The 27,028-nt window shown below is 40.1% G+C and overlaps 2 protein-coding genes across 8 annotated transcripts in view; one reads left to right on the forward strand and one right to left on the reverse strand.

Annotated features, from left to right (window-relative positions):
• Positions 1-11,464, reverse strand: part of arhgef37 (Rho guanine nucleotide exchange factor (GEF) 37) — a 28,847-nt gene extending 17,383 nt beyond the window's left edge. Inside the window, exons 1-7 of one of the 5 annotated variants that reach the window (XM_030396937.1) lie at positions 11,349-11,464; positions 6,617-6,817; positions 6,167-6,270; positions 3,112-3,605; positions 1,263-1,392; positions 328-475; positions 33-232 (exon numbers count right to left, since the gene is read on the reverse strand). In XM_030396937.1, coding sequence (XP_030252797.1) covers positions 33-232; positions 328-475; positions 1,263-1,392; positions 3,112-3,594 — 961 coding nt within the window. In that variant the 5' untranslated portion in view covers positions 3,595-3,605; positions 6,167-6,270; positions 6,617-6,817; positions 11,349-11,464. Of the gene's footprint in view, positions 1-32; positions 233-327; positions 476-1,262; positions 1,393-3,111; positions 3,622-6,166; positions 6,557-6,616; positions 6,818-11,348 lie in introns of those variants that run through there. The other 4 variants (XM_030396936.1, XM_030396938.1, XM_030396939.1 and 1 more) reach the window with 4 other exon arrangements.
• A 944-nt stretch (positions 11,465-12,408) lies between these two features.
• elp1 (elongator acetyltransferase complex subunit 1) lies at positions 12,409-26,867 on the forward strand. 3 transcript variants are annotated; one of them, XM_030396999.1, is made up of 36 exons: positions 12,409-12,510; positions 13,385-13,598; positions 13,795-13,947; positions 14,045-14,126; positions 14,488-14,568; positions 14,716-14,801; positions 14,895-15,085; positions 15,177-15,300; positions 15,417-15,510; positions 15,757-15,987; positions 16,068-16,238; positions 16,834-16,912; positions 17,044-17,199; positions 17,298-17,404; positions 18,616-18,719; positions 18,821-18,874; positions 18,966-19,071; positions 19,531-19,646; positions 19,867-19,940; positions 20,101-20,179; positions 20,549-20,628; positions 20,736-20,873; positions 21,351-21,436; positions 21,532-21,680; positions 22,558-22,681; positions 22,970-23,067; positions 23,367-23,568; positions 23,663-23,724; positions 23,928-23,990; positions 24,243-24,303; positions 24,433-24,546; positions 24,682-24,781; positions 24,906-25,033; positions 25,180-25,331; positions 25,477-25,567; positions 26,711-26,867. In XM_030396999.1, the coding sequence occupies exons 2-36, from the start codon at positions 13,449-13,451 to the stop codon at positions 26,776-26,778; spliced, it is 3,954 nt and encodes a 1,317-aa protein (XP_030252859.1). In that variant the 5' UTR covers positions 12,409-12,510; positions 13,385-13,448; the 3' UTR covers positions 26,779-26,867. The 3 variants fall into 3 exon arrangements, with proteins under 3 accessions (XP_030252859.1, XP_030252861.1, XP_030252860.1); XM_030397001.1 differs by having other exon boundaries at positions 12,456-12,510; positions 13,433-13,598; XM_030397000.1 differs by having other exon boundaries at positions 12,501-12,617.
• The last annotated feature ends 161 nt before the right edge of the window (positions 26,868-27,028 follow it).

Below are 27,028 nucleotides of genomic sequence, written 5' to 3' on the forward strand. Positions count from 1 at the left end.
GGTAATAAAATGATTCTATATCATCAGCTCACCGACTTCTCTGAAGCGTTTGTACTCATTGATGCGACAGTTCAAGGCGATGGAGGTGTGAGCGGTCTGCTCCAGAAGGCCATATGCCGGGTGAGTTTTCTCCGTGTGTTTCTGGATGGTCTGCAGGAGGAGGGGGTAGCGGGCAATCCGCTGCACCGGCATCACCAGGAAGAAGCTCAGAGAGGTGGCATTTACTTCAGGCCTGGAGACATGAATAGCATAAGTGAACATAACTTCAGGAATCAAATGAGTCGTGTTGGTCCCAGTGTGAAACAGGACAAAATGATATAAACCTACGCTGAGGTCTTGATGACTCTGACAATGTCGTTCCAAAGTGCCTCCTTCTGTTTGTAGCTGTTCTCCACCACTGTAACATTGTTGTAGTTGGCTAAGTATTCCCTATAGGCTTCCTCAATGTCCGAAGACAGGCTGAGGAATGAATCACCTGTCAGTAAAACAAAATATGCGTTTACATACATCATACACCACAAAAAAAAGGGGTAAAGCATAATTCTGACACCAAAAAAGGCAATAAGTTACACCTTTAAAATGCTAACCGATGATTAAATAAAATTGTCATTTCATTATTATCAAATTAGCTGTACCTTTCATTTTATTTGAGTGCTCTATGCAAATAAGGAAAAATACCTTTGGAATAATGTTAAACACAACTCATGCTTTAAGTGATGCTCCCACCATTCTGGTTAACACTACAACACTCTTATTGGGTAAAGTCATCATAGACATCATGCAGACAGCCAGATTTAATCAAAAGCCTCCATCCTGACAAACTATAAATTGTTGTCATTGGAAGAGACACTTCTTGACTTGTGAATAAAAAACATCCTTCACTTTCACTGCCCCCTTTCCAGATCACCACCAGCAAAATGTTTAGCAGACATTTCCAATAAACAAGCAGCTCTAATGTGTGTGCATTAAATGTAAGATTTACCCATTACCAACAATAGTGACCCTGCTGACACTGTGAACTTGTTAAGTTTCTCACATGAATGTGAACAGGACGTGAGAAGATTTTCTTGTTTCCTGTCAACAAGTGTGATCAGAGCAAACAATCTAGAAAGAGGAAGCCTCAGTAAAACCAGCAGCAACTTTAACAGCTCCTCTGGTCTAAGGCTGGATACGCCCATGTTGCCAAGGGACACATCAGGAGGTTTGGGGGCTTATACTGATTAAAAGTAAAAACAAAATTAAAGTTAAGTCCTGTCCCTTACAGAGTGTCTCCAGGAAGTGAGGGTCTCCGGGCTGAACTTGCTTCTGGTCCAGGAGGCTGAGGAGTCGACTGGACACGTCAATCACATCTTCTATGTAGAGAAACATACTGTCCAGGTTGGCTGGAGGCGGCTGCAGTTACAGAAAGTTACACCCATTAATTTCCTGTATGTATGGATTTGCAAACTGGACGAAGATTCTATTTAAATATGCAGCTTATGTTACACAATCTTTTCCTCAAACAAAAGTATTTTGTGAGACTGTGCCTATGTGTACCTTGTCACAGTTATTGCCAAGTGGCACTTGTTATGGGTTGTTCAGCTACTTCAACAAAAAAGACAAAAACATGTAAACTGGTAAAGCTTACAAAAATGATATCCACAATACAATAGTATTATTAGCATCAGCATTATGTACTTCTTAAACTGAGGTTTCTGGCTGAACTATTATCATAAGTTTAAAAGTAAGATTATATAATCAAATTGAATGCCTCGCACAACATGTGCATGTGTTTCTGCTCCCTTACATTACAAATGGTAATGCACAGCTGATACACAACCATTTTGTTTAGCTCCTCTATTCTAATGAGAGACAGTGGGCACTGCTGGAACAATCAGCACATTGCCATGGAAAACAAATCAGCCACTCTCCTGTCTCACAATGGCTTCATTCATTCACACATTTATACTATTTCTCTGCCCCAATGTGCTGCTTCCCTCTCTCTTTGTCTTGCTGTCCTTCCTCCATCTATCTTATCACTTCATCCATATTTTAATACTACTTTCACCTCCATCTTTCATTTTATTTCCACACATCTGCATATTGTCTCTCAGTTTTAAATTGGACGAATGCCCTAAGACACTGACAAATATCTTTCTAAATGTCTCTTTCATCAACCATTCCCATACACACCGGCTAATCTCTCCCTCAACAGGTCATCAGATCACAATTTAGCTCTTCCATTCCTTATTTCTTTTTTCATTTCATTATCTTTCCCTTCACCTCCCATTCCCTCAGCGTGTTATCATTATCATGCTCATCCAGCGCTCAGTCCTTCCAGCCCATGAAGCCTGATTCCATTGTGTTTTATGGGGGCCCATTTCATTACCGCACCGATAATAAATGATTATTTGGCAGCAATAATACTCAGATGTAATGAAAAGCTAACGGTGATAAACCACCAAACAGCCTCTGCATATCAGTTTCTCTGCTGTGCTGCTGCAGCACCAATTCAACATGAAGTGACTACGTTTTATTCATAGAGCTAAATTTGGAAGATCTTCTAATACAGGGAGTAAATGCTGGCCATTTGTTGACATTACATTTTTAACATGAAACTCAGTACATCTTTCATAGCAAAATCATACTTCACATGTTAGCACTCAGCTACTCATTTTTGTGCAAAATGTTCCTTTAAGAGGGAATAGTCTCAAAACTCTAACAAGATATTTTGTTCCCTTAATGACTTTTGGTGGTAATTTAACACATTTTATCTTTAGTTTTTAATCTGTTTCTGTTAATAAGACTCATTTGGTGTGCATGAACTTTACAGTAATTGTTTCCTAAACAAATCAGATAACTCGAGGAAAGATTTTGTAATGTGATTAAATAGTTTGACTCTACATTTGCTGGGGAAATTCACAACCTTTTTTTGTTTATTATTGTACGTTAATCTAATGTTTGAGATTTTGGACTGTCAGCAACTGACATTACATGTCATTTTCAAGACCTTCACTTTGGACTAATAAGACCTGATGGACATTTTTCACTCATTTCTGATATTTCCCAGATTATTGAACTGATACTGAAAACAATTGCAGTTTGCAGACATACAGAGCATGCATGTGATACCTGAAGTTTCTGCAGGTTGCTCCTGATGGTCACAGTGCTCATTTGCAGCAAGTGAAGATAATTCCTCTCCGACTGGACCAGCTCCTCTATGGCCATCAGCTGTCTCTGGGCTGTCCTCTCTTTAGCTGCTGCTTCCTCCTCCTCAGACTTCCTTTTGGCCTCTTTTGAATCCTCTGCAAACCGCTCCTCTGACATTGAACTGTCATCCGAGAAACTATCCTGTGACGAAAGTTTTGTTTCCACAGTGGAAGTATTTGTATCTTTAAGTTCTGAGGACACAACCGATTCCTCCTCTGTATGGAATGTCTCTTCTTCAAACTGATCTTTCTCTGTGGTTCCATCCTTCTTCTCCTGGAGCTTATCCGTCATTGGCTCTTTCTTGGCGACCTTCTCGACAGCTCCGAGGGGTGACAGAGCGGATGAGGCCGGTTTAGGGAGAGCAAGTGTGAGGGAGGTGGGATGAGGCCTTCTGGGCACCTCCATGTTGGAGATCACTGTCAAAAACAAACACTGTTTAGACAAAGTGTTGTCATGTTTTAAATAGTATCCTCATAAGTAACAGCTTATCATATGTTCCTCATAGTCAATGTTAAGCATCTCCAATGTGATGAAAAGCAACCCTAACCCACTGCAAAGCGTACCCATCTTAAAATAGTTTTTAAAAGGTTTTCTGCCCTTATTCAGTGCCTGAGATATCAGCGTAAGGCTCAACAGCTGCATGGAGTCATATGTCCTCATTTCATTGTGGATACAGATGGACAACACTGGATGTACAACAATACTGGAATACAAAGAAGGGTCACTCAGGCTTTAAAGGAACAGTTCACCGAGAAATTAAAATTCATTCAATATCTCATTACGATCATACTGATGGAAGGTCAGGTTAAGTTTCTCAGTCCACACAACATTTCTGGAGCTTCACAGTAACACCAGTGTTGCAGCATTTTCCTGAACAACCTAAGAATCTGGGGACTGTTTTAAAGCATAAAAAAACAACCCAAAGAAAACATAACAGGGCTCTATAGAGCTAGTCCAAAGAAGTTTCCAGAAAGAAACTCCAGAAGCTCGAAGATCTCAAAGTTATCTGAAAATGTTTTGCGCTCTTTTTAAGCCGGAATCTTCACAGTGGCTGCTATGCTAAGAGCAATGCATTAAGTGTGTAAATAACACCTGTTTAAATAATTTTGGGATGCTTGGATTACGCAGGATGAGCTGTATGGAGCCTTAAAGGCTTTTTTTTCGGTACCCAAGTCGCCAGCTACTTCAACTGTTTAGGAGAACACTGCAACGCTGTTTTGCTGTGAAACTCCAGAAACATTTTGCGGACTACAAAATGTCACCCGACTTCTCATCAACATCAGCACAGGGGTGAAGAGATAATGACAACATTTTCATTTTTGGGTGAGCTGTTCCTTTAATAATCAAAGCATAAGAAATCTGGTATCTCAGTCGATGATTGTGGTGACATATTAGCTTGTATCTGCCACTTTGTCCTCTAACATCATGAAAAAACACTTTAAAAAGTAAAAATAATTGTGGGACATTGGAGACATTCCAAATACCTCTCCTTTGTTATCTCCTCGCATGCTATGTCACCGCAAAATACATGTTGGAAGTGGCATACATGACAAAGTGCAAAAAAAAATGAGTATTACATGAAGAACATTTTCAGTTCGAGGACCTAATCATCTGCAATCAGTCTAGTAACTGATTACAAGAGCGAATATCTATGTAAGTGATATAGAAGACCACTTAAATGTTCTGCCCTCTATCTGTTTTTCACAGAACACAAGAGTGAAGAAAGAGTTAAAGAATATTATTTTTTCTAAACATGTGGTGCCAGATGTATCCTCCACAGGAACATTCCAAGAATTTCAGGGCAGATAAAGAAAAATTCCTGCTTTGATTGAAGGTTTATCACTTAGAATTGAAGTGCACTCATATGCTGTGCACTTGACACAAACATGCATGAGAAAGATGTATTGCCATGGGTCCTCTGAGCTGAAACAACACATGCTGGCTCACCGAGAGACTAGCAAGCTGCTTACAGAGCGACTAATGCTGCAACCGCTGTGACAATTAGCTATTATATTACATGGTCCAGCTGAACAGTTGGCTGTGGCTTTAAAGGACCGACTTTTATGACAGTTTTATTTTTGGCTGATTTAATGATAATTATACTTTTAATTATAGAGACTGACGTTTATGGTTCTGTTAAATTTTATTGGGTTTTTACTGAGAGGTGTTTCTAACATTTTCCAATCCATTAAATGTTTTTAATCTTTTCTTCAGTCTCTTTTTTGGTTCTCATTATCTGCATGGCTTCACTGGATATCAACTTATTTGTTGGGTGTCCATCACTGTGGATCACTTTTGAAATAGTGACTGCTGTCATTCATTCTGATGTAATTCTTTAACACAGACTTATCTCTTCCCTCCAACAAAAGGTTTAGGGGTTTAGCGGCATATGGTGACCCAGACTTGGGGATAACTGAGATTTACAAGTAGAGCTGTGCATCAAACCTAATTACTTTCAAAGTACTACAGGAATCAATTTGCTGCCATAATCAAAAACTGACAGTGTATACCTGTCTGATCAGTTCCCATTTAAGTCAAAACTTTGCCTGTGTTAAAATTTATGTGAGAAGTTGTTGATAGGCTGCTTGTGGTCAGATAAAATTCAACAATTGAGAACTTTTTTTTAATTAAAATGTTTTAAATGAAAAAAGAAGCATGTAGATAAAAGATATTCAGAAGCTCATTCTGGTCCTGAAACTCAGGAATAACACTGCAACTCATTATAAGCTCTTTATAAACCATAACAACAATTATGGCTCACAAACACACGTACAGTAGGAGACTTTAAGCTGCAATCTGACGCAAAAACTTTCTTTAAATCCCAAAACAAGTGTGTCAAAGCATCAGGATGAGACATCTGCAGTCCACAAGCCGAACCCAAACCACACCAAACTTCACCGTCTGACGACTGCAGTGTGTATTAGAGTAACAGAGTATCATTAAACAGCATTTTTACATGAGATCAGGCTATCATTACCTTGTGCAAAATCCCTGATTCAGCTGCGGTGAACCTCGATCTCCCCTCTCTCCTTGTCCTGTTGTGCTCTGTCCCAAGTGAGGCAGAAATCTGCTGCAGAGACGCTGCTGCATTGAAAACACACACACACATACACGCACCGATGTAACTTTCTCCAGTGACTCAGACACATCAGGCTGCTGCTGGGCCTCATGTGGCAGGAGTGTGTGAGTGTTTATTCAGGAGTGTGTGCGTGTGTGAGAGAAAAACACAGTGTATGAGTAAGTGAGGAAAGGGGGGATGGGAGTGGAAAGGAGGGTGGGCTGGCTGTTTTGTAGAGGAAAAAGAGGGGAGGGGGAGGAAAGGGTGACCACACACACACACACACGCACAAACACACGGACACACACTCGCGCTGCTGAATAAGCTGATTGACTGCAGCAGCTGGTGGGAAGAGGAAGTGGCACTCACCCAGGCAGACACCAATTGGCTGCAAAGTCTTCGCAGTGGAATGAAAGACCAATCAGACGACACCTAGAGGGTTTTCATGAAACACTATATGGACCAATGAGGACTGACGTTTGAAGTGATTGAAGTTTTCCTCTCACAGGAAACAAAAGCACTGCGGGACAGCCCATCCTCTTCCAATTGCAGAGTGATTGTCTTGATTCTCTGGTGGAAGGAGACAAAAAGAGGCTTACAGCTCCCTCCTTTAGGTGTGTTCAGTCGGAAATAATAGATTTATGTGTGTTTGTCCTTTATTTCAAACAATCACACAAAACAAGGTAAGTGTAGAGCAACTACCTGGTTAGCTAAAAACGGTATTAAGATAAAAGTTGAGAGTATTGTGTATTTTGAGAGTCAACAGCACAACCATCCCCTTTCATTAAACATAAAAGGATGAGTTCACCTAAAATTTCAACTTTAAGTGTCCAGCTGTGCATAAAGAATTAGTTGTATCCGGGTTTTAATAGACAGCTTTCATACAGTTAAAATAAAGTTCAAGAGGATGGTGCCAAAATAATTCAACAATGCATACTACAACATTTTAAAAGAAAGTATATCTTTGGCTCTAACACGTTGTAGTATGCATGAGGGCTGGCTCGCATATCTTGCTTCTGTTTGGAGCATTGGTTGTGCATGTCCTCAAAAATTAAGGGTTAGGGTTAGGGCATATGCAAGATACAATATGTACAAGGACGGTAGGAGTAGTGTAGCAGCAGTATATGGGGATATGACAGGGTCAGGAGTCAGTTACCAAGTCTGCGGCAAAAGTGAAAGGAACGACAAGCTTAAGCGTGCAATCTAGTGGTATCCAGGAACATGCATAGTATACAGGCAACTATAAGATCAACTATGCAAACGTGTTGCTCAACAGCAAGTATATGTCCAACCAGGGGAGCTTTTTGGCAAGGGAAATCACTCTGAGTAGCTTTTCGGACAAGAAATTCCATGCATGAATAGAGAAACAGATAAAGAAAGTGAAATCCCTTTAAGCCTGTTGCAGCAGTATCCAAAATTTCTTCAAGCAAAACACACTGGTCATAAACCAAAGTTTTGGACAAATTCAAATTCCAACCTGATGCTGGCGCTAGACTGAAAATGAAGGAAACTTGAAAATGTGGCCTTTAGCCTGCTAAAATGCTGCTTTCATGACACGTAACTCTGTTTAACAATTGCAATAAGTCTGTGTGCTACACATTCAAAAAACAGGTTTTAAGAAATTAGAACAGAATTTTAAGATGAATAAAGTTCTCTGAAAATCCTTCTTTCAGCTTCAGTGGTTTTAAATGACACAGTTCAACACTACAAGATCAATCTATCATTACTCATCACAAACCGTCCTTCAACACAGAAAAGCTGTTGTTTCATCTCCTAAAGACAGGTGATGTCTTCTTTAAACCTAACCTCTGTCATCTCTGTTTAACCCACATGTTGATGATTAGATGTTTGGAGGAAGATGACAACACTGGACTTGTCAACCTTTCAGTGATAACAGATGAAGGTTTCATAGGCATAGCATTTATAATACCTTGTTGATTAAAACAACAAGTATTTCTGTATTTTCCTACACAAAGGTTTCCTCACTTCCAGATGATTCATTAATTGTTCACTGTTATTTAAAATGGCGAAGCAAACACACAGACACACAGCACTTAATATGTGCTGATGAGCCCTGAGAATGAGAATAACACGAACGGGGAGACAATGAAGGAATTCATTGCTGTCGGACTCGATGAGTCTGGAATGAAGGAGGCAGGAAGGCAGTGACCGGCTAATCTGGTTCATCAGATCAGTATGTTAGGAAGGAATGCTGCAGGACTGGATTCTTTCTATCAGCTGACTTATGTTGATCTGAAACTAAAAGGTGTGTTGCAGGGGGAATAAGGTTTCTGCAAATTGACAACAGACTTCAGGCTTTTCTTCAAATCTCTCGATGACATGTGGCGGAAATGTCTTTATCAGAGCCGACATCTGCCTTTGTAGTAAAAAAGCTTGATTCCTTAAAAAGCATTCCACACATTTCTGTCAAGGCTGCACGTTTCTGAGGCCGTTAGACCTTTTGGGATTGAGAGAACTAGGTTTCAGGTCAGTTAGTCACCTTGGTTCGTCAGACATCTGTTCTGTAGACATATCAATAGTAGCTTTGAATATCTAGGTTGCAGAGACTGTGCGAAGATTGCTGTTGAGCAGTAATCACTATCCTTATCCACACTTCAACATCTGTACAAGAGACTTATGACCTCCTATTGTATGGAGACAGAAAGTCCAGGGAGAATCCTTTTTTCCTCCAACACCGCTATTATGAGAGCACTATTAGAGCACTGACAAGTTGAGTTTTCAATAGTAAACGGTTCCACATGTATTTGGTCAAAGTTCTCTAAAAGAACAATATCATCTTAAGTTATATTATAGTATTAGCACTATTATACTTTGTTGTTATTGTTTTATATTCTGACCTGCATTAACATTTTCAGATTTTTCAGATAGATTTGATTCAGGACTGACTGTGGGTGGAACACATCACTGCCTTACATTTAAAAAGATATTTTCTATAAATCAGTGCACTAATGCAAATCTCTCTCAACACATGAGGTGCCAAGCTCTTCCTGTTCAGGGAAGTGTATGAGTTAGCATGATGTCATGATAGGAGTGGAGAGGTCGTGACAGTAATAAAGAGCCAAGTGAAAGAACTTGCAGAGCTGGGTGGAGTGAGGAGTGAGGAAAAGGGCTAAATATAGATACATGTTTACGGCAAATGAGGGGTTGGTCTAGTTTCTGGCTTCTGTACATGTGTGCATTCATGTAAACACAGGACTTGACTTTGGTTGTGTGCTAAAAAACGAACGTATTTGGCAGTCTTCGATATGAATCAGACATGTTATACCAGAGCACTTTGAATCTGCATCAATGCAATACTGTCATTTCCTGAGCTGGAAGTCACCAAGACTGCTAACAGCACATAGTGAAGGTCTTCCTGTTGCTGACTGAGTGACAAACAGCTGAGGAAAGATGACACAGCTGAAAACAAAAGCTGTGATGACTGCATCCTGTCTGTTTGGTCAGCATTAAACACCCGTCCTGACAAATCCTCAAGCTGCTGCGGGAATTAACCACAATGAGTGAAGTATAAGTGCAGGACGACAGTGAGATTAAAGGTGTCATCACACCTGCGCTTTGTTTTCGTAGGTCTGAACTATAGTGGGTCGGTTTCTGTTGCCATTTGGCTAATTTAGTTTTCACATGGTTCTGAACGCCATGGACTCACAAGCTGCTCCACCAACTGGAGTTTTGATATCTTGGCATCGTACCGGGGAGGAAGACTGGCAGTGAAGAGTGAGGAAATTTCAGTGAATGAAAATGCGGGAGGGTAACTAACATCTGATACCCTTATTCTAAAGAAGTTAAAGTATTTAAAGGCATTCTATCTCAAAAGAAACATATTCCAGTAGGGGAAAAAAAGAAAGAAGTATGTCACTGATAACTCACTTTGCATCATAAATGCAAGTAAGCTCTGCAAAATTTACAATAACTGAGTCATAAAAGGTTTTTATAACTTATATGACTCCAGATTATTTTTTGTATGGACCTTGAGTCTGAAAATAAAGCTTATCTATCTATCCACAAACACAGAAGGAAAATATCTTTCACAGAAGAACTGAAGTTAAACTGACCATAGATTGTGCCTCAGGTTTTGCCCTTTAGCCCAGTTCCACTCAAAAAAGCAGTGGAAGAAGAAGAAGAAAACATAACGGCAACCTTGACTTCCTTATCACGGGAGAACCTGAATAAACAAATGCGGACAGACTAAACATCATTTTTAACATCTGGGTCTATCTCTGGGTCTGTTTGGGCTAGGTTAACCACCAGCTATCTCTAATGAGGGTCTACGCTTATCTCCATGTCTGCCCCACATGGTTTATATCCAACAAGAAAAGGAGGACGTAGACGGATTTAGTAGCTTCACATGACAAATGTAATATATCAATATTTCACAGATAACTGAAGATGATATACTGTGCAATAAACTGGCTTTAGAGACTGTAAATACAACTTCATGGTTGACTTTACACACATGATTCAAACTATATCTCTTTTATAATAGATAAGTGCAAAATCAGAGACAACACATACATATGGAAGAAGTCTATGTTATATACAGTATTAGCAGATGTTCTCCATATGAGTCTTAGCTCCATGTGCAGGAGGAGGACATGTAGGAATGTCGTGTTTTAACCTCAAGCACCCTTACTGTAGATGAACTGTCCTTCCCCAATGTCTTCAACATGTCCACCAAAGACTACCTCAGTCTGACATGATAGTGACCGCTTGGATTTGGAGATAAGACGATAGCAAACAATGATATTGTGGGTTAATAAGTGACACTAAAACAACACCCAGCCTGCCTGTTATGATGATACTATGAGTGAGAGGAGAGGGGGGCGGGGGCCACTCAACACGATACATTGATTTCAGTGTTTTCAAGCATTTTCCTCACTCCAGTGTTCATGCGTGACGTTATCACTTTAGAAGACATGTCGAAGGATTTTAACCAGCAGAACAGAAGCTCGTTCGCAAACTGCCGCAGGGCGGGATAAAACGCCTTGTTTGGTTTAATGTTGAGGAATAATGCGGTCTGTCTGCTGCCACGTGTGTGATTAAAACGGCAGAAAATGAGAGACAAATATGATAAAACGTTTACCTTTCAGTGACCGTCCTCTCCTCGCATGTTCACCCCCGGTGTCACGTCCTGCCCGCCGTGTCTCTGACGTTGAACTCACGTTCACCTGTTGTCAAGTCAGCAGCCAGTCAACTCGCGGCAACTACAACCAACAAACGCGACGTCCGGTGAGCCCTCTACAAAATAAAATACTTATAATGGCAGCGACATCCGTGTTGTCTCCAGAATAGCAGACGAGCAACCAATATGTTTGCTGTCAATTTGATTATAACACTTGATGAAAAAACTGAAATAAGGAGGTGGTAATTTTATAGAATATGAGTAAACCCGAAGGAGAGCTTTAAGTAGTAAGTAATAGAATGGAAAGATAATAACCAATTGCAGATGAGTGGTATGATATTTATTGATATCAATTTATATATATCAATGCATACATGCTTACATCAGTGTCAGGGAACTAGCAGAGAACATTAGCCTACCCCGATCCATTTGTGAATATATATAATGTATGTGCAAAACCAATGGTGCAGTTTTATGTTATTCTGGATCAAGTTTTTATAAAATGAAAATGTACACAGTTCATAATGTACATAAGTTGATCAAGTATGATCTAAAAAAAATCGAATAAGCCATAATATAATAATAGTCAATCAGTATTTGATACAAATGTTTAAATGGCACCCACTTGATTAGTTTTAAAGTGATATTGAAGATATTTTCTTACCTTTACTGAAAACAACCATACACATAAATATAAATATAAATATAAATATAAATATAAATATAAATATAAATATAGATATAGATATGAATATAAAAGAACTGAGAGAAGGAAAGAGAGCCAAAGAATACAACCAAACAACATACACAATGTACAGGCAGCTGTTCACATCAGTAGACATAACATTTGCATTTCTTTAAGTGAGGTCTGAAAAAGTAGACATTTTCCTTCAGGATTGTATAATTCCGAAGTAGAATTCGGGTCCTAAGTCGCTCTTATAGAAAGTTTGTGATACAGACTAATACAGTAGATATATATATTTTTTATTATGTAAATTTACTCCAGGACGCCAGAGGGCGACACCGCTGTCACCTCACGCATCCGTGTCAGAGGTGAAAGTTTACTAGTCTGACAGCGCCACATGCGTTGTGTTGTTGATGCTGGACAAGCTGTTTCTTCTCGGTAGGCTTTACACTTCTCTTGAGACATTAATGAATTTTTAAAGCCGACATTTTCCGTTTGGTAAATATAATTACCGCAGCTGTATAGAATGTCGCTCGTTCTTGAATGTAAGTAAGCTAGCCGGTTCCATTTTCGGACACACTGAAGCTAACTTAGTTGTTCCTTCTACAACTGTAAGTTTGGTCTCTTAAACTGCTAACAAGCTACTTATTTAAACTATAGAAATACTTATAAAGCTACACCGCTATTGTTGGTTCATATAATCTATCTCCAATCACAAGAATGATGTGCTGATGCCTTGTAAAAGAAATCACGGAGACATGGCTGTTGATACTAGCGAACAAGATTTACAGAAAATACTCAACTGGCAATACTGCGTTGACTCGAGATATGATAGAGGACCTGTTTTGATAGAGTGTAAGTTTAGAGTGCCGCTTTCCAAATTGCGGTTTAAAATAGTTACGATTTCGACAGGGCTTCGTCGGATAGTGGGACAAGAAAGACAACATGTAGTGTTTTGCGAGAACAGGAGAAGTCAACAAATGTCTGTTTACTTGAAACTGAAGCTTGAGAGGGCTGCAGCCAAATACAGGCGAGACTTTCAGACATAAATCCTCTAAAACTGGTACACAGTAAAACTTTAAAAGCAAACCCTTAGTCGATGATTTGTGTAGAAGACAGATATATTGTCATTTAAACCAACTGCACTAGTGTAAGTCCATTAAAGACAATGTTAAATAGATGTTTAATACAATACCAAAGCTAAACTCCCAATAAGGTTTCTGGTGTTTCTATCACAGTATTGTAACGTACTGATATATCACTCAGAGAGCGATTTCAGTACTGAGCATTTTTTTTAATTTTGCTGTTTCAGGTGTTGCCTAACCTTTTGCACCCAGAACTCGGCTCGGTCTGTTTTCAGCCCGTCTTGAGGTAAAATGCGGAACCTGAAGCTGCTGAAGAGCCTGCAGAGTTCGGAGCTGCAGGGTCCAGGCTCACCACAGTGTCTGGCTGTGCGGGCGGACACCGGCTCGCTGCTGATCGCTTCTCACTACTCCATCACAGAGTATGACCCACGAACTGGACAGGTACGCTGCTGATGACGTATTGCACTTGTCTCTTCGCTTTGCATTGAGGATGGTAAGATGAAAAGTCCAAATTGGATTTTCAAACATGTAACAAAGGAAAGGTTTATGCTTTCTATTAAGAATCTTGATTATAAACTACACGTGGAAGTGACAGTTGTTTCACTCATCATCAACTTTCCTCCATTCTCTTCTGCAGGTGGTGAGCGAGGCCTCGTTGACAGCCGAGGGTTTCCTCCCAGAGGATGGCAGCGGTACAGTGGTTGGACTGCAGGACCTGGCTGAACTCGAGTCGGCGTGTTTGGCCACAGCTGGTGGCGATGTCGTCCTCTTCAACCTCAACACCTGCCAGGTTCGCAATGCAGAAACATGAAAAGTTAGAGTTAGTATTAAGTCAGGGCCAATGCTAATGAGGGTCCTCACAAAATATGTGTAATTATGTTCCGCAGTTGGAGTGTGTTGGCAGTGTGGATAGCGGACTGACCTCGATGAGTTGGAGTCCTGATGAAGAGCTTGTCGTTCTCACCACTGGTCAGTATGTTATACAAATGTGTAAAGAATTAAGTAACCTCACTGTAACCTCACCCCAGCTCAGTGTCTAAGCTTTATTGTCAGATTATGTCTGCACACAAAACAAAGTGCCAAAAATATGGACCATACCATGGAACTTATCGGTAGTTCTAGAAATGCGAAGGGAGCACCGTTTCTTTTTGTGGAAATTGTTAAAGCTTTTCTGTTAACTTATAAGATGAGTATGTTCCAGACACACTGTTGTTCTGGATACACACACAGATATAACCTTAATGACAGAGTATTGCTTTATTAGTTTATTCTTTGTTAAACAGTAAGCAGTGTTACAAAGGAGTAAATCACTAATAATTTGTGCTCACAGGTCAGGAAACAATCATCATGATGACCAAAGACTTTGAGCCGATCACTGAGGTTGGAATCCACCAGGATGACTTTGGTGAAGGTACGGTGGCACCAGATGGCCTCTGTAGGACTCACAGAAGGGCACAAGATGATTCATGAAATACAGAAATATATGAATTATGTCTGAGTGATGATAATGTTTATTTAAGCATTTTCATCAACTATGTTTTTTGTGGGTTTTTTGCAGGGAAGTTCATCACGGTTGGTTGGGGGAAGAAGGAGACTCAGTTCCATGGCTCAGAGGGTAAACAGGCAGCACAGAGGAGGATCCAGGTCAGTGTTCCAACCACAAAAACGTCATAGCTTGGAAACAAACAAAAATGTAACAGAAATGGTTCAAAATTAATGAAAAATATGCAATCTCAGGAGGTGCAGTCAGCTGCAGCCTGGGACGACCGAAGGCCTCGGGTGACGTGGCGAGGTGATGGTCAGCTGTTTGCCGTCAGTGCCGTCTGTCCTCAAACCGGTGCTAGGAAGGTCCGAGTCTGGAACAGGGAGGGTGTCCTGCAGTCCACCAGTGAGACCATCAATGGTCTGGAGCAGGCGCTCTGCTGGAAGTAAGAGTGCTGCCAGAGGGATTTTCTTACAAATTAATACAAAGTCGTCTGGATGTGTGAGCCTATGCTAAATGTTCTCCTGGTGTTTCAGACCTTCAGGCAGCCTGATAGCAAGCACTCAGCGTCATCCCAACAAACACAGTGTGGTTTTCATGGAGAAGAACGGACTACTGCACGGTGACTTCACTCTCCCATTCAGCAAAGATCAGGTTAAGGTACTGTATGATCAGCCTGCCCTGACTCTCGCACCATTTTATGAATATGGAATAATACATTTAATGTAGTGCTTTTTATTTTTAAAAACACTTTGATTGATATGTTTGTGTTTCAGGTGAAGGATCTGTTGTGGAACAATGACTCCACTGTTTTAGCTGTTTGGTTGGAGGACATGACCGCTGGAGAAGACAAAAAAGTCAACACCTACAGTAAGTTGTAGCCCGCCCCTCAGGCCTGTCAACAGGAAGTTAATCCAGTCACACATAACATTTTTCAAGTCAAACAGAATTTTTTTAGTTTATTCTTAAGTTTACAGTTCATTTTACTGTTAAGCAGCATTCAGCCCTATAACCATATTCCAACACAGTGAGTAAAGGAAGAAAATTAAATGTGCATTTTTTAAATAAATGAACAAGTGTATGAATCTGCCTGACATTTGTCCATGTTCCTACTAGTCCAGCTCTGGACGATGGGGAACTATCACTGGTATCTGAAGCAGAGTCTGGACTTTGGCAGAGATTCTCAGAAGGCTCCTGTCTGTGTATACTGGGACCCTCAGCACTCCTTAACTGTCCACGTGGTGACCCGCAGCTGGACCAGCATCACCTATGACTGGGGATGGACGACTGAGAGGAGCCCCGGGCTGGACGCCACTGACAAGGCCAACGTGGCTGTGATTGATGGAGGTGAGAGCCAATGGGACGAGAGGACATGGAACTGTATGCTGATTCCAGCGGGGTGTTGATAATCATTTTAACCACCTCAGATAAAATCCTGGTGACAACCTTCAGGCAGTGTGTGGTTCCTCCGCCCATGTGTGCATTTGAGCTGCAGCTGTCATCGCCAGTCAACCAGGTGACCTTCCTCTGCCAACCTCAGAGGACCAATCAGCTGGCAGCGTTGACTTCTGATGGACAGATCTCAGTCTACAGCCAAGGTGGGTTATACATTGTCTCCATAAAGATAGCAATCCTCAGAATTAATGGGAACAAAATGAAGTCTGTTGAATCCCCCATCTCATGTCACAAGTTGAGTAGAGCAGCAACGACTTATTGATTAATTCGTCAAAGTGTTTTGATAGTCGATCAGTTTGTGTACATTTTTGAAGAAGAAATGGATCAAATTTATCTGATTCCAGCTTCTTTTGTTTAAACATTTTCTCGTTTCTTTCCTCCTTCATGGCAGTAAACTGAATATATCTGGGTTGTGGATAAAAAAAGACATTTGAGCCAAGCATCTGGGGCGTTTTCCGACTTCTTATTAATCAAAGAACAAACTAATGGTCAAGAAACCAATCAACAGATTAGTAGACAATGAAAATAATCGTTAGTTACAGCCCTAAACTTGAGAATATGAGTGCAAAACCCAGACCTAACTAAAGGAAACAAGCTTAGTACACAAGGAATCTATGAACGTGAACGTCTGGGCTGATTTTGCATTTAGCATATTAACTACATATTTTAAATTTACATCAGCACTGATATATATTCTGATCAATTTGCACTATTTACTTCACCGACCTCTCTGTCCAGATACAGGAGAAAAGGCTGACAAAACAGAAAATGGATTCCGGATGGTGTCTCGTCCCCTGGTCCTCCAGAAAACATTTAGGTAACACAGCAATCTGTAGTGCTGCTGGTATCCAGCTTGAAGGCTAACGATGCTAGCAGTCTGATAAATGCTCAGTGTGTTCTCTCAGTTATCTGTCTCTCCACTTTGATTTTCTTGCCATCTTCCTGCAGAGTGAAGGTTGACCAGGAACAGCCTCTGGCCCTGCGGCAGCTGCTGTGGTTGGAGGATAAGCTGTTTGTAGGTGTGTGCCCTGGTCTGCTGCCAACCTCCTCCACCCTTCTGATGCTCCACTCTGCCCAAGACACTGATGACACACTCGCTGTCAGGTCAGCAGAGCAGCAGTTGCAGTTTTGAATCCATTCAATTGAATTATTTAATTGCCATGTTTTAAGTCAGGACTCAGTCCAGTGTTACCATGTTTCAGGTCTGAGATTGAAGTGGACGGTGTTGTGGTCAGTATGGTTCACTGCTTCCAGTCTGGCACCGTGGCTCTACAGCTGGAGGATGGACAGATCAGGAAGCTGCTCTGGGGTCAGTCACAAACACTCTTTTTCTGCTACTGAATTGTATGTTTTGCTAAGTGGTGTTTTGTTTGAATTTTACTAATTGTAGATGCATTATTTGATTTGAAAAGCACACTGCACAATGTGGAGATTGTCCAGAGGCTGTTAACTTACAGCCTCCCAAATAGGAGGTAATTTTCTAGCTGATTACCATTAACAACATGATAATGTGTAGCCTGGTAGAGTCATGCTCCTTCACAGGGTATTCAGAATTCTTCAATAAACTGAACTCTCAAATGGTCTTTAAAAAAAGCCTTAAGTCATTTTAGCAGCAAAGAAAAAAAAACTCTCTATGTACTTTCTTGTTATATGAGAGGCATGTCTTTGGATTTTTTGGTTCAATTTTTGGTTCTACAAATTTTGATGCTTAGTTTCATAACCAAGGTACAGAAGCCCCGAGGAGCAAGCGAAGATTTTTTTTTTCTAAGTCTGATCTAAATAATTTTCTCTCATGTGTTTAGGACTTGAAAAATTTTTAAAAATTTCAACGTGAAGAAACAATAAGTGTGTTATCTACTGTGATACAACAGATATTTTTCCCAGGAAATCTTTTTTCATGGGCGAAACGAAGTAAAAAAAAAGACATTTCTCATGAGGAAAAACATTTTTAGCAGCTTTTTTTATGTATTTTTCGTTAATTCTTTTTCATGTGTGAAACCAAAAAAAAAGAGGAAAGTTTGAATTTAAAAAAAAAAATATCATTGCGCCCCCTCTGCTGGAGCCGCTTAGTACTGATGCTACTCATGTTATAACAGCACTTCAAACATAAAACAATAGAAAACACAAATTATAATCTGACAAAAACATTTAATTTTACCTTGGTCCATTAAAGCATGAAAAAGAAATTCACCTGTGGGAAAAAAAAAATCACTTGATTTCTTGTTTTTTTTTTTCACTTAGTTTCACACATGGAAAAAAAGGGTTTTCCTGGAGAAAATAAAATACTTTCACAGATGGGAAAAAAAATGAAGGATCTTTAAAAGATTGTCCTGATATCTCTTCCCCCCCCCCCCCCCCCCCCCCCCCCAGGTTGTAAACACAGGAAAGCAAACTATTTTGACCAGACTATAATTTCCTCATTTCAGTCCTCAGTGCCTCCATACCGAGGAGATCATCAGAGAAGTTTAGAAAATGCTTTTGTTTGCAGGAAAATAAAACCCTTGTTTTAATTCTGTGTAGACCATCCTGAGCCATCAGTGGAGGACTGGCGTGACTCCAGCGGATGTTGCATTAACTTCCCTGTCTCCTGCGTTCAGACGGCCCTGTGCAGCATCAGTGGGGAGGTAGAAAAACAATACTATCATATTCATACAATTGCATCACTAACTACAAGTGAGATTGTTTCTTCAGGCCTAAATGTTTCTATTTGCCTTCATGTCTTCAGGAATGTCTACTGGGCCTCACAGACAGATCCCACCTGTACGCTGGAGAAACAGAAGTATGCTCTCTCCTTTATTTTACCAGCTTTATAAATATGTTCATAACGAGACAAAGCTAACCAGGTTCATTTATATCTATTTCTTTCTTAGCTGGCCTCCAATATTTCCTCCTTTTTGGTTTGCAATGACTTCCTCCTCATCACTACACACTCCCACACCTGTCGCTGCCTCCAACTGAGCACGCCAAGTATCAAAGGTAGGTTGGAGACCCTCACAGAAAAAATCTGCAGTGTCTATCTGTTCTGGTCAAAAAACATTCACACACATGGTCTGTAGATACATAGTATTATGTACTAAAATTGAAATGTATGATGAGCTGATACAGTTGGATTCAAAGTAGTTGTCAGTTAGCTCAGACTGAAGAACAGTTGGATATTCTAATTTAGTAAACACGATGAATTCGAATTGGCCAGAATCAGAATCTGATCACCCACGTTAATAAATATGGTTATGCTTCAGTTATTGCTTTTACCAGCTTGCAGTGAAGTACAGTATTTTGGGAAGTGGCACATTAGATGCTAACATAAGCTGCATTGTTAGCTGGCCTCTGGCTGATTGCTCTTTCATGTCTTTGCGTACTTCTGAAATGAGTAGTAAAGTTGGTTTTACCACTGGTATATTTCATGGTTAAGTTGAACGACCTTTGACCCCACAGGGCTGCAGGCAGCATTGGCCTCAGATGGAGGTCAGAATGACGAGACGCTGCGGCGGGTGGAGAGAGGTTCCAGAATTGTCACTGTGGTCCCACAAGACACCAGAGTGATTCTACAGGTCAGTGTCACACACACACACACACACACACACACACACACACACACACACACACACACAAGTTGATACCACATCAGTGCTGTACATTTGAACATCTGCGACTGTGTGTTACGAATGTAAAAGCCAAGCTCCAGATGCAAATTAAAAATGGCTTAACGTTATATATAATTGATTTGGAGGTGTGTTTATATCTGATATGTTTTGTTGTTTTTTCATCCAGATGCCTCGTGGTAACCTGGAGACTGTGCATCATCGAGCGCTAGTGTTGGCTCAGCTCAGGAAGTGGTTAGACAGGTGAGTTTGATATTCCTCTATCATACGTAACTACATTGATCGGTTATCTTCCTGACAGTGTGTTATTGTCGGAATTAGAATAGTCGAATAGAAGCAACAAGTGAGAAAAGGTATTAGTAATAATGATAATTGCATTATTTCTTTGTGTTTGGTTTTTCAGGTTGAGGTTCAGAGATGCCTTTGAGTGTATGAAGAAGCTGAGGATCAACATGAACTTAATTTATGACCACAACCCAAAGGTACGTACAGGGTTTAATGTGTTTCCTATGTGACATCACATCTTTTAACTTTGTCCATATTGGGTGATTGATAATTGTAAATTTCGTACATCTACTTCTTTAAAGTAATTTAATAAAGCAAGTAATTTGTGTGCTCAAGTGACAAGAGAATACATTACTCTCAGGTTTATGAAGATGTCACAGAAAAGAGAATTGGAAAGTAAAGTGTGTTTCAGTATGTATTTTTCAGTATTATGGCTGTTTTATGTCTCTGTCCTTGACCTTCTGTTGTAGAATATGAAAAGACAATGCCTAGTTTCATCTTTATTATTGCACTGATTTAGTCTCTTTCTGGCTGGTCTTGTTTTTATTGTCCATCTCTTCCTGCAGGTTTTCCTGGAGAACATAGAAAACTTCATCACACAACTGAGCTCCATCAACCACATTAATCTCTTCCTCACTGAGCTCAAGTAAGACTCTCAAGATCTGCTGCAGTACAATTTCAGCTATGGAAAGCCAACTCAGCTTTTATATTTTATCTGTACATTGTGTAAGTTGTTTTGTCTTTGGTACCCAGGGAGGAGGATACGACCAGCAGCATGTACCCTCGTCCTGACGGCAGCCTGGTCCAGACCCAGCATGTTTCTGGGCAGAAGAAGGTGGATGTAGTCTGTGATGCTTTACGGAGCACCATGGAATCGATGGGTCCAAACAAGTCAGTGATACTGAGAATAACTTCTAAACATTGCATGCTTAATGTTAAGGGTCAAATTATGTCAATATCAAAGGTTTGGTGTCCATCTAATTTTATCCAACCCTCTAATAGTTTTTGGACAATTAATCTACAAACCTGATCCCAAAAAAGTTGTGACGCTGCGTAAATTGAGTTTACTGCATGTTAAATAAGGTTTCTAAAATGATCAAATTCTCCTTCATTTATGTTCAACGTTACCCACAATGCCATTTAGCCAGTGAGTGACATCACTGAATGCAATTTATCAGATCAAAGCAGCTTCTTCTGGAGCCACAAAAAGTTTTCTACTAGTTTCCTCACATACACAGTAGTACTCCCAACAACCTGTAAACACTTAAAAACGTATGAAAAATTGGCGACTTTAAAAGCAACTCGGTGTAACTGGACCACATTATTGCATTAACTGGTTATAAAACTTGAATTGTATCAACTGCCCAGGTTCTTTCTGTCCATCCTGACGGCTCATGTGAAGAAGACGGTTCCAGAGTTGGAGATTGCTTTGCAGAAAGTCCACGAGCTTCGAGGTGAGCACACTGATGACCTTGCTTCTCTCTCGCAACACATTGTAGCAGATGATTTTTCAGTTGGTCATTTGGTTTTTGTTTGTGTGTTTGTCCAGTGAACCCCTCTGAAGGTCCCGGTGCTGTGAGTGCTGAAGAGGCGCTGAAGTACCTCCTCTTCCTCGTCAACGTGAATGACCTGTACGAACACTCTCTGGGAACGTACGACTTTGATCTCGTGCTCATGGTGGCTGAGAAATCCCAGAAGGTATCGCAAACCTCCTCATTATCTCGTTTGACGTTTTTTTTTTTATCAGATACAGTCAGTTATGTAAATGAGGTCATTAAGTAAAGCCTCATTTCCATTCACTACCACCTGTGATATTCATGACCCCCATGTCTAAAAGCATCAAGAAGTTTTCAAGGAAACATTTTTTCCTCATTGACGTGCAGATTTATGCACAAAAACACCACATGTGGAGTCAAAATTAAAGCAAGACGCAATCAAGCTGCCAAATATCGCACAGATTTACACATTAATAGGTTGAGATGCACTTCAAGGTGCTCCAAAATCAAATTAGATAAACTTCCAACACATTTCCTTTAAACTTTTCTCATGTCACAGCTGATTATCTAAGTGCATCTTTACTGTCTTAATGAAACATTTATTTGTGTATATATATATATATATATATATATATATATATATATATATATATATATATATATATATATATATATATATATATATATATATATATATATATATATATATATGTATATGTGTATATATATATATATATATATATGTATATGTGTATATATATATATATATATATATATATATATATATATGTATATGTGTGTTTATGAGAATCACAAAAAACCCGAGATGTACACTGAAACATGAAGTTAAAAGAAAGAAGAGTCAGTACGAGATGAAAATGATTAAAAGAGAAATAAATTTTAAAAAAATTAAAAAATATATATATTTACACAGAAGTTTCCTTTTTCATATCAAGAATGTTTTTTTTTTTATGAATTTTCATCGTTCCAGACAGTCTAAAAAGCAAAACACGTATAATCTAACTAAGCTGTAACGAGTGGATGTATTTGTCAGCCAATTTTGTCCACTATCCCTGCAGGACCCTAAAGAGTACCTTCCCTTCCTGAACATGCTGAAGAGCCTGGAACCAAACTACCAGCGCTACACCATCGACAAACACCTGAAACGCTACAGGAAAGCCCTGCAGCACCTCAGCAAGTGTGGTCAGTCCAAATGTTTCTGTCATGATTTCTGAAATAAAAAGATTCCTGGCTAACGTGAAAATGAGATGGCAATCATCACAAGAAAGCAAACACTGAATGAACATGCTGCTTCCTCCTTTCTTACACTCACAAACGTGCAATATCAATGACCACTTAGTGATAAGTACTTTGATCTGTCAAGTAAAACCTCTTCATCAAAACTTTAAATGATGTGCCAGTGTTTTGCAAAGACCAGCTGTGTTTTTGAGCTGAGCACAATATAACTGTGACTGAATCTTTGCTGTTCAGGAGATGAACATTTCCCTGAAGCTTTGCAGCTCGTGAAGGAGCAGAAACTATACAGTGAAGCGCTGCGACTGTACACAGCAGACAGACCTCACTACAAGGTACAAACACACATGCTACTCACATTCTTCACCCACAAGTTACTCCAGTTTGTGGTCACAACATTTGAGTGCCAAATATTTACTCTATTAAAAGACATACCCGTTGGTCCCATCACGTTAAAATGGGAAATTTCTTGACAATAAACTCCTTCCTGTTTTCAGACAACTCTTATTTTCATTATGCTTTATATGGACATAAACAGTGCTGGATTTAAAGTACTTGAAATGGGATCGTAATAATTCAACAGTAACAAGTGACCTCCTGCATTGACCCGTAAACTTTGACCCTTGAACTCTAGGCTCTGAGCTGCACTTATGCCCAGCACCTGGTGGAGCAGCAACAGGCGGAGCAGGCCGGCCTGTTGCTATGGCGATGCGGAGAGCTAACCAGCGCCCTGCAGGCATTCGCTGGCAGCTCCAGTTGGAGAAATGCCATCTGTGTGGCGCAGCAAATGCCTCTACCACCGGACCAGTTAGCTCTGCTGGCCAGAGACTTGGCAGGTAACCCAGACAGCTAGTTGATGAAAATAAAGGTTGACAGTCAGTCAGACAGGTTAGCGTAAATCCTAAAATTGTTTGTTTGTTTCTCTTCTAGAGAAGCTGACTGAACAGCGACGGTACTCAGAAGCTGCTCTGCTGTTAGACCAGTACGCCAAAGTAAGATCCTCTGCAAAAAGAAGCTGCTCAACAACATGGCTTCTAATGAAGCAGATCATAAGATATTAAATGATCCTGTTAAGAGTGATTTTTTTTTTCTTTTTTTTTTGTTAAAATATTTTGAAAATCACAAAGCAACATTTCACTTCTTGTTTGTCGCTGCTTGTTGAGGCTGAAAGTCTGCATTTTTCTGTTTCCAATAGGACTGTGAGGAGGCCATCTTGGCTCTGATCACAGGTGCCGTCTGGGAGGAGGCGCTCCGATTGGTGAGTGAAAAATACCACCTTTTTTTTTTTTCAACTTTTCTTCCTTGATTTATTGATTTGTGATATTACCATTCTGTAAAGAGTTACAAACATTAATACAACACTTGAGAGCATCCAGGTATAAAGTAAAAATACTTTGTTTACAAGTCAAGGTTATTTATAAAGCACATTTCATACGACAGGCATAGACTCAATGTGCTTAAAAATACAGCACAGTCTGTTCATTTGATCTGTTGTCTTTGTCTGCTTCAGATTTATATGCACAACAGACAGGACATCACTGAAACCAACCTCAAACCTGCTCTGTTGGAAGGTAAAGAGAAATCAGATGGACCCTGTTGTTATCCTGCTGTACAGACCAGAGAAGGGAACAGAAGTCGGCAAAAGAAAGATCCTGTTGGCGAGTAGTCTTTTTATGATGTATCATGTTTTCTTGTGTCAGCTGTCGGCGCTCAGACTGCTTTCCTGGAGGCTCAAGCAGCAACATTCACGCGGCACCGGACCCGACTGGCCGTGGTCCGAGAGCAGAAAGAGAAGGCCAGATTGGACATGCTGGGTGAGTATAAGTCAGAGCTGACGGTACATACAGTATCTGAGCCAACATGTTTGCTTATTTGTTTTGATATTTTTCTTCTTCTTTTTCGTGACCTGTCTCTTCATGATTAAAACCTAAATTTGTCTTCTTGATCAGATGAGGATGGTCCAGACTGTCCTGACGCTGAGCTTTACTCTGAAGCCAGCAGTGTAATGACCGGCTCCAAATACTCCCAGAGTAACTCCCGCATCTCCTCGTAAGACACACACACACACACACACACACACACACACACACACACACACACACACACACACCTAAAACTTGTTCAGATTATGTAGTCTCTGTGATGAATAATGTAATTTTGTTACTGCCTGCAGGAGATCATCAAAGAACCGTCGCAAAGCCGAGCGGAAGAAGCTGAGTCTGAAGGAAGGAAGCCCGATGGAGGACAGAGCTCTGATGTATGCTCTGGGTGAGATCATCACCACTGTGGACAAGATGAGAGGTACACACACTCTTAATCATTTATTTACTTTACGTGATATTTTAGATAATAGTAATAGTAGTAAGCAGCCAGGGATGATGGGAGATGTTGTTCACAAAACTTAAACTATACTCAAGAGGTTCGTCTGCCCCCTTTCTGCCCTGCAGAGGAAGTACACAGCCTGCTGAAGGCCCTGGTGCTGTTCCAGTTTGATAAACAGGCGGAGAAGATACAGCTGACCTACGAGGAAGCTCTGCAGATGATGGAGGCAGCAGTCCCTGAGGTGTGGCCTGAAGGACTGCAGAACAGTCAAGCTCAGGTAAATGTAAAACAATCAGATTTGTATACTCAGTGACATGCTTTTGTCACACTTGTTTCAATCTAATGTCAGGTCTGTTGCACACGAGGAAAATAAATACATTCAAATGTTTTGCTTAAATTGTGGTCTCCTTCTTGCTTTTCAGCTCACTGGACCAAACTCAACCGCAAACAGCATCATGGCTTCTTTCCAGCAGCAGCAGCAGCAGCAGCAGAGACCTGCAGCTTCACAACAAGGTGAGCAGTGTTAAATGAGTGTTCTTCTTCTCTTTATAAATACAGACACACGGGTCACTCACAACCAAATTCTATTTTGTTGATGCATATCTGATCTGTGCCATACGAGAGCAAATAAATAAAATGGTTGTAAAGTGCCATGCCCTGAGGAGCAAGTCAGGTATATTTTTTTTATGGTGATTTAGTTGTTAAGACTGATCCAGTGTTTCCCTAATTGTGGCGGTGGCTGACCAGCAGGGATGCCATAGAGCATGCGCACTTGAGACTTCTGCCAACGAGTTGGCTAAACCTCTGGTTTGCTAACTTGGATGGGGATAAAATGTAATCGGGGGACTTTTCTAGACTCTCCAAATTTTATTGGACCCAATTGCCCAAATTCTGACAGTAAAATGAGTCATTTCGTGGGGCATGTGAGGCTTTCACAATGTTAGCTTTTTGGAAAAGTCCCCAGTTTATCATATGATGATATAATTGCACGACTTGGCCACGACCAAAACTGGATTTTCATTTTGTCATACTCATTTGGACCACAAGAAGCTGAAGTGCATCACTACCTCATGTTCTAAATATAACGAAAATCACTCGTGTTCTTCCAGGGTAGTTTTATGTGCTCCGTGCACACTAAACACAAGATACATCTATTGTGTGTTAGCAGGTTGTGTAACATTACTATCATATCTTTCTTTTGACATGTAATGTGTTATAATTGGCGCTGATCTCTTTCCAATGTCACATATGCAATATTTATTATGGTAAAAAAGAAAAAATTATCTCCTTTTTTTCACTTGGTTTGCCATGTTAAGATAAAAATATCCTGAAAATAAATCGCCTTGTATTCCTTTTCTTTCATGAGGAAAACTGAGTGAAAAACAAAATGTTTGCAGGAGACCTTTTTTGTCACGTTTTCACAGATAAAACACAAATAAATAAGAAACTTTGTAAGATTATCTATGATAAGAACCTGTTTTTCCCACCGTTTCTCAAGTCATAAACACAAGAGAGAAAACAATTTGGATCCAACAGCAGAAAAAAAATCTTCACTTCACTTTTGTAGTGTGAAGAGAGTAGGAGTCTATATAAAATAATGTTCAGTCACTAAAGATGATGTAACGTAATTTCTGTTTTTTCATTTTTTCGTCATAGCTGCTGATGTTCCGTCGCCACCAAAGATGAGAAACGGTGTCAAGTGGAAGCTCGCTGTTCTTACATAAATTAGTTTTGTTTGTATTTTTTTGTTTTTAACTGTAAAGTCAAATGGTAATTATGTATCAAATAAAGATTCAGTTAATGTCTCTTTGTACCAAAAGTGTTCATTCTCTGGAGTTCAGACACTCAACAACGTACTGCACATCAAACAGTCCAGATATCCAACCTCTGAGGAAATCATTTAGAACACGTTTTGCTCCAGTCAACATGATTCTCACTCAGCTTACCTTCTCTAATGGCTTCACCGGGTATAAA

This window comes from Sparus aurata, chromosome 18, assembly GCF_900880675.1.
Source record: "Sparus aurata chromosome 18, fSpaAur1.1, whole genome shotgun sequence".
Lineage (NCBI taxonomy): Eukaryota > Metazoa > Chordata > Actinopteri > Spariformes > Sparidae > Sparus > Sparus aurata.

Excerpts from the sequence above, each read along its gene's own strand:
- elp1 (XM_030396999.1), top strand. The coding sequence starts at position 13,449 with ATGCGGAACCTGAAGCTGCTGAAGAGCCTGCAGAGTTCGGAGCTGCAG. Across the intron at positions 19,941-20,100 it reads CTCAGGAAGTGGTTAGACAG|GTTGAGGTTCAGAGATGCCT; the intron begins GTGAGTTTGATA and ends TTGGTTTTTCAG. Across the intron at positions 25,332-25,476 it reads TGCAGAACAGTCAAGCTCAG|CTCACTGGACCAAACTCAAC; the intron begins GTAAATGTAAAA and ends CTTGCTTTTCAG.